This window comes from Engystomops pustulosus, chromosome 1 (assembly GCF_040894005.1).
Source record: "Engystomops pustulosus chromosome 1, aEngPut4.maternal, whole genome shotgun sequence".
Lineage (NCBI taxonomy): Eukaryota > Metazoa > Chordata > Amphibia > Anura > Leptodactylidae > Engystomops > Engystomops pustulosus.
In genome coordinates, this window is record NC_092411.1 from 168,032,339 (window position 1) to 168,044,887 (window position 12,549).

A 12,549-nucleotide genomic window follows, 5' to 3' on the forward strand; every position below is an offset into this window, starting at 1 on the left:
GAGGCTACAATATGAGGAGAATGGGGCATTTTGAGGCCACAAAATAAGGGGGGTGGAGGAAGGAGGCCAAAATATAAGGGAGGACTGAAGGCCACAATATGAGCTGGAGGACAGAGGAGGTAGAGAGGAGAACAGAAAGTAACGACATTATGAGTTTGGGGATAAATAAAATGGGGAAAAAAGAAGAGGATAATTAAGGGGTTATAAGTTGCTAAGTTGCATTAGGGGGTATTATGTATATAAATGACTTTAGGGGGTTTGGTCAAATGAAGAGGGCATTATACCATTGGGCCATTAAGTTCAATATTATACTGTGTTTGGGGGTGATACAAGATGCGGGACAATGAGCGTGGTTTAGGAAAACACAAGGGACCTTTTGTCCCTCTTTCTCTAGCCCAAAAGTTGGGAGGTATGAAGATAGCTTTACTATATACCTCCCTCCTGTCAGGCTCCAGGGGTAGTGGACCCACTGGACCACCACGGACGATGACGTAAGCTGACACCTGGGACCAGAGTCTAAGTGGCACCCAGTTTTCACAAGAGCCCGCCGCAAAGCTGGTTGGACTTGCTGCGGCGTGGTACCACCAGATCGTTTCACAGGTGCGACTTTGTCCGCAGTGGCTTCCAAGGCGAGGTACAGAAACGGAAGGCAGGTTTGTGGTCAGGGACAGGCAGGTGGTCAAGACAGGCGGCAAAGGTTCAGGGTCAGAGGCAGAGCAGAAGGTCAGGGCTGGCAGCAGAGGAGCGTAAACGGGAACAGGTCAAGGGTCAACGCGAAATCACACTAATTGCAAAGGTCATGGGAAACAAGCTTTTTCGGAAGATGAGGGTAGATGAGGGTATTGTCAGAAGAACCCCAAGGTGCCCAGCCACAAGTGAGCAATGTCCCTAAGTCAGGAAAAGAAGAGTGACCAGTGGGCTTGTCATGGATTGAGTTGCTGTGCAGTCTAGAGATAGAGGAGGTTCTTATGATCTGTGAAGATGCAGACTGGAAAATCCGCTCCCTTCAGAAGGCCACTCTTCTAAGGCAAGTTTTATTGCCAATAGTCCCCGATCTCCTATGGAATAATTCCAGTGCGCTCCTTAAAACAAATATCGATCCAAGTGGCCAGAGTGATAAGACCACTTAGAGTAGACGGCAGGTCTTGTGCAGACAGGGCATCTTTAATTTGTCCGGAAGGTCGCAGTCAGGGCTGCATCGTTCCAGGTAAGCTCAGAGGCCAGGGTACGGAAATGAATGCAGGTTCAGTAGTGCAGTCTCAACTAAAGATGCCCATACAGGTTCCTCAAAAACTGACCAGAATTTTGTGAGGAATGCTGTGAGGGTAGCCGTGACCAGATCAACCCTGTCCCAGAGGGGAGTAGCCCAAGCCAGGGCCTTCCCGGAGAGGAGGCTGATGATGAATGCCACCTTGGACCGTTCAGTGACAAATTGAGATGACATAAGTTCAATGTGCAGGGAGCACTGGGTAATGAAGCCCCTGCACAACTTGGGGTCTCCATTATACTTAGACGGCATGGAAAGTCTCAGCCGAGGTTCAGCGGCAGGCAGGCTAACCGACGTAGCAGGAGGAGCCAAAGGAGCTTGATGCTGTTGCTGAGTAGCCATCAGCACACCTTGGCCGGAGTCTAAGCGGCACTCGGTTTTCACAAGAGCCTTCCGCAAGTGGGTTGGACTTGCTGTGACCACCAGGTCGTCCACAGGTGCGACTTTGTCGGTGATGGCTGCCGAGGCGAGGTACAGAAACGGAAGGCAGGTCCGTGGTTGGGTACAGGCAGGAGGTCAAGACAGGCGGCAATGTTCGGGGTCATATGCAGAGCAGAAGGTCAGGGCTGGCAAAGGAGGACCGTAAACGGGAACAGGTCTGGGGTCACAACGGGAAATCACACTAATCACAAAGGTCATGGGAAACAAGCTTTTTCTAAGGCTGTTAGGCACAAATATCTGTCAGGGTGTGCAACAAGAGGCCAGATTAAATAGCATTCTAGAAATTGGACAGTGCCAATTAACGGCATACTAGCCCTTTAAATCTGCTGAAGGCGGCGTGTGTGTGCCCTAGGAGTCGGGGACGCACAAGCAATGCCAGAAGCAGGAACGAGGGTTGCGGGAGCACCTGTGACACCTCCCCACATAAAACAAAACGGATCTGCCTGTAGCTTGTAGCAAGTAGGACATCAGTGTCTATGTCAGTGTGTGTTGTGCTCATCCTGGAATACAGGGGGGGGGAGGCAGGGAGCAAAGGAAGAAAGAAGCTCTATGAAACCTCAGGCCAAATGGTTGCTGACCATAAAGTCAGAAGATACAGGGTCGAAAACCAGGGGCAACTGAAATTGTGTCTACCAGGACTGATAGAGACAAGTTGGAATTATGAAATGCTGTATTTTTGTTAATAACACTGAATTAGAGAATGTGTGAATTTTGTTATCCTGAGTACATTTATGAAACTTGTCTTCTTGGGAATACCCTTTTAAAGTGTGTATCCTGGACACATCGGATATGAGTTCACTTATTATGGAAGCTGTCTAAAACTTGCAAATGTTTTTCAGGAATATTCAATCCTTTAGCTTTAAAGGAGGCTATATTCAGACTCTACACCATGGAATCAGATTTGCCGCCCTCTGGATGATACTTGCTTATACATAGACTCATTTAAGTCTAAGTGTTGTATAAAGTGGGGGGGGGGCAGAGAGAATCAGGGAGAAGGGGACAAAGAATTGACTATAAACAGAGCTACCAAAATAAGCAAGGTGGGCGCTAACAAGGACAAACTAGAGCACAAAAAATAGCAGAAAGAGAATGGGGTTTTGAACCTCAGTCACACCTAGCACAAAGTCAGACTACTATGTGGTAAGTGAGAAAAAGGTCAGTAAGGAGCTTGGTAAGTCATGCTGTGAACCATCAAGTGCCTAAAGAAACATAAATGCAGCTGGAAGAGAGGAATATCATGCAGAAATTAGGATACGATCAGAGGACGGGAAGGGACGGGACCCTACTGCCAAACTTGGAATATAGAATCTAAACCCAAATATGGGCATCCGTATGTAGGTGTATAGCGTGGGCTGCAGCGGAGCCATCTCCCCTCCAAACAAATCAACAATATGCGCATCACATACTCGGGCAGATTTATCAAGTCAGAATATTTCTAGTTGCCCATGGCAACCAATCACAGCTCCCCTTTAAAATATTCATGAGCACTGGTAAAATGAAAGCTGAGCTATGATTGGTTGCCATGGGAAACTACAAATATTCTGACTTTCAGACAGCTTTAGAAATACAAATATAAATATTTGATTTAAAAAAAGAGGGGCCATAAGTTGGTGAGAAGCTTGAGCCTTCAGTCTGCATATCCTGAAGCATTAAGGAGACTTTATAATGAAGAATTTCATATCATCCACCCTGTTTTGAAGATTGTATATTTCTTCTTAAACTTGTTAGAGTTCCTGATGCCAAGGAGTGCAAGTAGTGCCAGTAGTTTAGGGTGACCCTGTAAACTGTGAGCCGATTCTTCAGGTGGAGGCAGATCAGTGGGTAGGTTTGGGTTAATTCTGGAGGTAGAAGAATTGTGGGTGGGACTGCAGAATGAGGCCCTGGGTCATGTCTGGCGAACTCACAATAACCCCTTAACGTCCAGGCCCTTTTTTGTTTCTCTCCCTACCTTCAAAAATCCATAATATTTTTATTGTTATATAAGCTGTATGAGGGGTTGTTTTCTGCATAGCAAATTGCACTTTATAGTGATGGTATTTAATATTCCATGCCGTGTACTGGGAAGCGGGAAAAAAATTCCAAATGCAATGAAATGTGTGTAAACTGCATATGTGCCTTTTTCTTGTGGGCTTGGATTTTACGGCTTTCATTGAGCACCCCAAATGACATATCTACTTTATTCTTTGGGTCGGAACAATCATGGGGATACCAAATATATATATATATATAGGTTTTATAATGTTTTCATACATTTACAAAAATTAAAAGCTGTACAAAAAAAACTTTAATTTTGCTATGTTCTAGCGCTAACTTTTTCATACTAAAGTGTTTGGGGCTGTGTGTGGTGTCATTTTTTGCGCTTTTGACAATGTTTCCAATGCTACCATGTCAAAAGACTGTACGGCCTTTTGATCACTTTTTATTGAAATTTTTATATTTTTCAAAATGTAATTTCTGGGAAAAAACGTTATTATAGTTGAAAAGATCAGACATTTTCATACACAGTGATACCTAACAGGTTTATGATTTTTTTTCTGTTTATTTATATTTACATTAAATATAAATAAGTGTAGATTGAATTTTTAGGTTTTATTTGATTTTTTAAACTTTTTTTTTATTATTATTTTTTTTACAATTTTTCAGACTTTCTAGGGTACTTTAAATCTCACATTGCAAGATAGGCCAAAACATGACAGCCTCGGGTCTTTGTGTGACCCAAGGCTGTCATGGCAATGGATTGCCATTCCCCGGTGACAACACGCGGAGCAACGATCTAAGCCAAGATGGGAGCACCCATGTACCGTTGGCTCTTTAATGCCGGCAGTGATGGACCGGTTAACACCGGTGCTAACGGGTGTTACCAGTAAGTGTTTGCTGCAATATGTACAGGTTTAATATAGAGCAAATGCCTTTACTTGTCAATTTCACCACATTAGGATTATTTTTCAGTTTCCAATTATATGGCATGGAATATAAAACACCATTACTAAGAAGTTCAATTTGTTATGCAGAAAATAAGCCCTCTGTATGCAGAAAAATAAAAAAGTTGTGGATGTTTGAAGGTGGGGAGCGTAAAAACAGAAATGTAAAAAGAAACATTTCCATCGGTGGCAAGGGATTAAATTAAATATGCCTTGACTAATAGTGCCTACAGCACATCCAATAAAAGTGGGCATTCAGGCATCTCTTTAAACTGTAAATCAAAAGGGTTAGGATGTCTCAGCCACAGTCATGGAGCAGTCACTAATGCTCTATGATAACTCTCCTAGCTGGGATTCCATGTGCCATCCACCTGCCCCTGCCCCAGCTATACAGTTCCTAGATGCCCAAAAACATTTTTTTGCGTATGACATTTTATACAGCAGGGCTACATGTCTGACCGAGTCAATCACAGTCTAGCTAATGTGGGCTTAGCTGTGGTTGCTCGCCATGTTGAGTTCAGACATGAAATTTGTAGTTTGTGTTCATTCATCTATACTTTTTGTTATTTCTGTTGGTGAATAGCTGCAAAGATTCTCCACAATTAAGCCTAACATTACTTTCACCTGCCATGAACACTAATATACTTATTTCAGCCACCAATATTCCACATTTTCAATAACTTACAACTTTTGAAACAATTAATTGTTGTAATAAATGTAATAAATTTAAGACAAAAATAAATTAAACTTACCAACTGTCCCTAAAGGACATGGCTGTTTTGCTGTTTGACCTTGTCGAGTTTTAAACCACGTGATATCACGTGCTGCTATTGCTTCACAACTCTCTATACCAATTGCAGGCAACTGTGATGAAATAGGTGTGGACCTTGTAGTAACTTCAGGAATAATTTCAGTTATGGAAGGCATTGTAGTTATGTCCCCATTGGATAGTGTTGATACAAATGTTGTTTTTCCTGTGTAAGTAGTTGTCATTCGGTGAGTTGTAGAAGAAGCCGTTGTGCTAGCTCCATTATATTGTGTTGCGTAAAATTCTGAGGAAGAAAATTGAACACACAATATTAATACATCTCTGCTCAACCAAATCTCATATAAAAAAAATTATTACATGTATTTGGAAATTATAATGAAGCATGTTTTTCAAAGAAGCTTGCAGCATGCAATGTAAATAGAAATATATTTGCAGTATATATGCAGTAATTTAATGTCAATTAATAAACCAAAGACTTTGGGGCATATTTATTAATGTCCAGCGCCGCTGGGACAGGTATTTAGAAGAGGATCTTGGTGCACGCGGTCAGATTTTGGCGCAGTGGCCACGGCTTTCAGGCGACGGAAATTGGGGGGCGGGGGCTATCGGACAATCCGACTGATTCTGACTGAGTGCCGGATTTAAGATTCAAATTGTGTCGCATCCAATACACTTACATACCCCGGGAAGAAGAAGGGGAACTCCGGCATACCTGAGCAGGGGAAGCGACACATGCAGGATATCGGGCGCACGACCTTAGTGAATCGTGGCACCCACGGCACAGTCGGAAAATGCACTTTCGGGAACTCTGAGGGACCAATAAGTAAATGTGCCCCTTTGTGTTTTCAGTGGCTCACTGACCAATAAACGGTTTCAGGGAGTGATCATTGTAACCTAGATTTAAATCTAAGGCATCCTTCGAGCCCTAGGAAGCCAAGATAAATTGTGTCCCTTAGAAATCTATAAAATTAAACCAAAATGCGTCCAACTGGCAGATGATAAATCCTTGCTTTATATTTTGACATTGTTTCCTATAGGGCTATTGTATTAATGTCTAACTAAGCTCTGCAGAGTATGCTGGTGCTATTTTAATAATAATTAATTATTATGTTTGGCCCAGCCACCCAGGAGGAAACATCATAATACATTTTAGTTGATCATGAAGGTTGGGCGAGGATGTTGTGGTAGCTAGAGTTTGTAGATTAAGCCCTTTCTGAAAAGAAAAAAAAACTGAAAAGAAAAAAAACTGAAATGTGAAAGAAAGAATTGTTCAGCATGGTTCCAGTGAAAATCACTGTAGCACTGATGTGAAAAAATAAAATGGGCATGTGGCTTCTTTCACTGACATCTTTGGGATTTTTTTTTATGTATTGCGACAGGACTAGGGATAAAGTAAAGGAAGGTGTTAACATTTCCCCAAGGTTCCTGTCCTATACATTTCAAGCCAGAGAACTTTTCATAAAAACCTGGTGGTTTTTACTCCAGTCCAATTCAGGTTTTTAGGATGATGGAGCTTAAATGAAATCTACCACATCGTTCAAAAAATGAAAGTCAAGCACACTTATATGCAGGTGTATGTCACCTCTGGCAGGATCTGTCTTTCATTTTGCTTTAATGTAAGAAGGAAATACCGAGCACCAGCTCAGTGTGAGCTGGTGCCGGAGGTTATTTTTGTTAGTGTTTTAAACCGTTGTGTTGCGGTTTAAAACACTTTTAAAAGTTTATAGCCGAAGCTGCTTCGGCGCACCATGCGCGTGACCGTGCATGGTCGCGCACATGGTGCGCCGAAACAGCTTCGGCTATAAAGTTTAAAAAGTGTTTTAAACCGCGATACAGCAGTTAAAAACACTAACAAAAATAAGCTCCGGCACCAGCTCACCCTGAGCTGGTGCTCGGTATTTCCTTCTTACACCTACCACTTCAAGTGGTAGGTTTCCTTTAATAATTCAGCAAATGAGTCTTAGCATCTATGGAGCCTGGAGAACCTCAGACTTCTTTGTGATGCTGTGAACCTATGTCTGATGAGGGGGAGCAGAGTGAGAGGGCTGGTTACAGAGACCCTGAGGTTCTCCCTCAGGGTCTCTGTAACCAGCCCTCTCACTCTCCCCCCCCCCCCCCTTCCTCACCAGACATGGTGAGGAGAGACTGGGGGAAACATGGTGAGGAGAGACTGAGGGAGGCTAGAAAGAGGTCAGGGTGTCTGGTAATGGGGGTCTAGTAATGGGGGCCTCTGCATCAGTGGAGCCTCAGGCATAGGGACAGGTAGTCTGCAGGATATGAGCCTACTGATGTGAGCCTTCCTCAGCAGGTACAGCTTTCTGGAAAAGCTCTGAAAGGCTATGGGAGGAGGTCTGAGGCTGATTGGAGAGTAGAAATCTGCCGCAGTACAACAGAGTGAAGCGTGCTGTAGAGGAAAACCTATCTTGTGGTCTGCTGCTGAAGTGATAAGCACCATCTTGCCTTCAGTGTGCAGTGGTGTAGACAGCCAGCATGTGCAAAAATCAGGAGGAACCACTGTTGGCAAACCTATGGCACGGGTGCCAGAGCTTTCTCTGTGGGCACTCAGGCCTTCACCCAAGAACATAGATCACCAGACGGGACTCAAGGCTTCTTTTCCTTCAGTTCCAGGCCACCCAAGATGTGCACCTGCACTGGATCCTGCCATTCTTCCAGTTCCAGGGACCCTGGAGAAAACCTAGAATAATAATCTAAATTTCTCCTCCTTTGTATTCAGGGTGCCGATACAATTGAAAGCTGTTTAAGGTAGCAATAAGTTATTTCTTAAAATCCACTGTCAGGGTTCTGGGTCAGTGGACTCCCTGGACCACCGTGGGAGATGGTACTTGCTGCGGCGGGGTATCACTAGGTTGTTCCACAGGAGTGACTAGCCTGTAGTGGCAGCCAAGGTCGTGGAAAAGAATCAGAGTCCAGGCCCATAGTCAGGAACAGGCAGAGATGCAGAGGTCGGCTTAGAGGCCACAACTGGAGATCAAAGTAGAGCAGGAACGGGAAAAAGGAAAGTCAAAGGAATAACACTGGGAAGCTTTCTCTAAGGCTAATGAGCGCAAAGATCAACAACAATCATAGCCAATAGGACTTAAAATTATCCATTAAAAACAGAAATGCATAAAAGTGGTAAGGGAAAAAGGTCCTACATACATATAAATATACAGTATACATCAAATAAATTACGACCACACAGCCATTAGGATTAGCACTGTCATTTAAAGTGAAAGTGTTAATGCATACATTCAATTTATAAGCAAATACCAACCAGGCTACATATTGGACTGAGGACTTTACAGGGCAGTATCAAAATTGGTGGGTGGTGTAGGTAGCATGGGGCATCAGCCCAAAGCAGTTATATTATAAAAAAGTACTGTTTGTTAGACTTCAAGGCTACCCAATGCTAAATTATTTAGCCTTTTAGAGAGTCCCTAATAAGAAAAGTGATGTTCTCTTAACTCAACCCTGTGTCATGTAGCAAAACGAAGGAAAATATGATTGCAAAAAATGGTTTTAGGAACAACCAGGCTAGCAGCCGACATGGCTGGATGTGTGTAGCTGAGCTCCGCTACGACCCGTGGTAATCCTGACCCTCATCCTGTACCACTGGGGTCTCATCTTACACCAGAATGTTACGGATCACTCCCAAACCTACCCTACGAGATCCTAGGTGACTTGTGGTAACCGGAGCCTTGAGAATATATTTTTGATGGAGTAGTCCTCTCTTGAAAATATTGTGGGCTAGATGTCTTAGATCATACAATATTGTCCCTTTATTAAGTAGTGATGAAATTATGGGGTTTAAGTTATACATAACCTCTTATTACTTACTGTAGTTTTCAGCTTAATGACCAGTGTCACTAACGTCTGGGGAAACAAGACTGGAGAACATGGAGTTCATGGAAGTCCTAGTCTGTGGACCCTCTGGTCCACCACGGGAGATGATGATGGTACTAGACGACACCTGGGACCAGAGTCAGAGTGGCACCTGGTCTTTACCAGAGCCCGCCGCAAAGCAGGATGGTCCTGCTGTGGAGGGGTTCCACCAGGTCGTTCCACAGGTGGGACTAGGGCCGCAGTAGCAGCCAAGGTGTGATAAAAGGAGATGCTGCAGAGCACAGTCCAAGCCTGGGGTGACAGCAAGAGAACGGCTTGGCAGGATGAGCTGGAACTCACGGCAGGCAAGCAGGAGCTGGCACACGGCACAGGCAAACAGGAACGGACAGGCCCATGGAGGAATGCTGGCGACTTGGAAGCATAGTCCCGCTGGAGACAAAGGAGACATAGGAGTGTCTGGAAATGCTGGAGACACAGGAGCGTATGGGAATGCTGTAGACACAGAAGACACAGGAACATCTGGGAATGCTGTAGATGTCTGGGAATGCTGGAGACACACAGGAACGCTGCTTTTACTTCAACAGGAACCATTGTGGGAAGCGAGGTCTGGAAACCTTGGAAGTTCCTTGGGAAAAGCTGAAGATCTGGCAAGGAAGGAAGGGAGGTGCCAGATTATAAGGGCTAAGCCAGATTAGCCATCCCCAATCAGGAGGATGCTGGCCCTTTAAGCCCAGTAGAGCTGGCGCGCGCGCAGCCTAGTCGGACAGGAAGCAGGCTCGTGGAGAGGCAATCCCAGGCTGAGGGGTGCTGCACCACACGGGAGACAAGGGTGTGCCCTTGATCCGCGACAAGGATCGCGGGTGCATCCGTCACCGTACCCCCCCCCCCCTTTAGGGTGCCTCTTCTTCAGCCTCTTCTTCCATCTCCTCCACTTCTTCATGGTGACAAGACACCTCTGGAAGAGGACAGGTACCATCAGATGTGGCGATATTGGCAGGAGTGGCACTTGGAAGGCCAGAGACTGGAGTGGCACTTGGAAAGCCGGAGACTGGAGTGGCTCTGGGAAAGCTGGAGACTGGAGTGGCTCTGGGAAACCCGGAGACTGGAGTGGCTCTGGGAAAGCCAGAGACTGGAGTGGCTCTGGGAAAGCTGGAGACTGGAATGGCTCTGGGAAAGCCCGAGACTGGCGTGGCTCTGGTAAAACCAGAGACTGGAGTGGCACTTGGAAAGCCGGAGACTGGAGTGGCTCTGGGAAAGCTGGAGACTGGAGTGGCTCTGGGAAACCCGGAGACTGGAGAGGCTCTGGGAAAGCCAGAAACTGGAGTGGCTCTGGGAAAGCCAGGGACTAGAGTGGCTCTTGGAAAGCCCGAGATTGGAATGGCTCTGGGAAAGCCTGAGACTGGCGTGGCTCTGGTAAAACCAGAGACTGGAGTGGCTCTGGGAAAGCCAGAGACTGGAGTGGCACTTGGAAGGCTGGAGACTGGAGTGGCTCTAGGAAAGCTGGAGACTGTGGTGGCAGCCAAGGTAACCGGGATAGGAGGAGATGCTGCAAGCCACAATCCGATTGACAGCAGGGAACTGGCTTGGCAGGATGAGCTGGAACTCGTGGCAGGCAAGCAGAAGTTGGCACACGGCACAGGCAGACAGGAACGGACAGGCCCCCCAGACAGGCTGGTGACTTGGAAGCGTAGGGGCATTGGAGACACCAGAAGCGTCTGGGAACACTGGAGACATTGAAGACACAGGAGCGTCTGGGAACGCTGGAGACACAGAAGACACAGGAGCGCCTGGGAACGCTGGAGACACAGGAGCGTCTGGGAACACTGGAGACACAGGAGCGTCTGGGAATGCTGGAGACACACAGGAGTGTCTGGAAACGTTGGAGACACACAGGAGTGTCTGGAAACGCTGGAGATGACTTTCACTTCAACAGGAACCGCTATGGGAAGCGAGATCTGGAAACCTTTGAATTTCCTTGGGAAATTCTGAAGATCCAGCTAGGAAGGAAAGGAGGTGTCGGATTATAAGGGCTGAGCCAGATTAGCCAGCGCCATTCAGGGGAATGCTGGCCCTTTATGTCTAAGAGAGTCAGCGCGCGCGCCCTAGAGAGCGGGTACGTGCATGGCCTAGTTGGGCAGGATGCAGGCTCGTGGAGAGGTAAGTCAGGGCTGGGGGATGCTGCGTCACACGGGGAGGCACGGAACATTTTAACATATCCCGGTAAGTTTGAGAATGTTTGCTGATAATATATTGCTCTTCATGTTAGTTGAAAATGTAATACGTTTTGTTTTGTTCTGAAAAGAAGTTGGCAAAAATTATTACAAAAATTCTTCATTTTCAAAGTTGAAATGTTTTTCTTTCCAGACAGAAAGTTATACATTATGCTGACATGGTTTTTATGCACCCTCTCATTTTTCTAGGATATTAGAAGGCTTAGAACTTTAAGTGCGATTTTTCTCATTTTCATGAAAATCGCCAAGATTCACCTATTTAGGGACAACTCAGCTTTTAAGTGACTTTGAGAGGCGTAAATAACAGTAAAACCTTTTTTATGAAGTCTGTTAACCCTTTAAGTGTTTCACCGGGGTTAAAACAAAATGGAAGTGTGATTGACAAACAATTGTTTTGCAAAACACATTTCATTTAGGTCAAAAATTACTCTTTCACAATGGATTAACTGATAGCATGTTCTGCAAAGTTTGACAACCAATTTCTTCCCCTTTTAATGGTGGTAAACTGCTGCGTCGGCATATAGCAAGGAATTGAATGAAAGCAGTGGCATTTTGAGCAGATTTGTGTTCTGGTGACAACTATACAGATTACTTGCTGTCATGATTTTGCATACCGACTTCCTCTATTGGCAAGTATGCTGATTACTTGCCAAACCCCATTTGGGGGCTGGTTCTCAACACTGTAGCCCTATCCTGCAACTTCCTCCACAATCTACTCTGTGGGATGGGCTATAGATTTGTTTCCTGAATATGTCTTAATTTTTACATAAGCATTATGTCTCTACCCAGTGGTCCAGCCCTCTGCATGCTTCGAGGAATAGTGTCTACCAGACCTAGCGTTTGTGGCCACTGTTCCTGCAACTTGTTCCTGCCTCCAACCCCTCCAATCCATTGTTTGCCTGTCCTCAGCTCTGTACTCATACTAGCAACTACCTGTCGAGCTTTTACCATCCTCTGCTTGCCTACCGGAAAGTATAATGCAAGTCCTTGGCAGCAAAATCCATCCTGCTTTAATGTGGGCTCTGGTGAAGACCAGGGAGCCTGTAGGCAGCGCCAACCACTGCTGAACTCCTGCAG

The 12,549-nt window shown here is 45.4% G+C and overlaps 1 protein-coding gene across 12 annotated transcripts in view; it reads right to left on the minus strand.

Annotated features, from left to right (window-relative positions):
• ADGRL3 (adhesion G protein-coupled receptor L3) overlaps nt 1-12,549 on the minus strand; it is a 1,100,912-nt gene that overhangs the window by 696,179 nt on the left and 392,184 nt on the right. For all 12 annotated transcript variants that reach the window (XM_072113828.1, XM_072113827.1, XM_072113826.1 and 9 more), the window contains one exon: nt 5,382-5,681. In XM_072113828.1, coding sequence (XP_071969929.1) covers nt 5,382-5,681 — 300 coding nt within the window. The remainder of the gene's footprint in view (nt 1-5,381; nt 5,682-12,549) is intronic.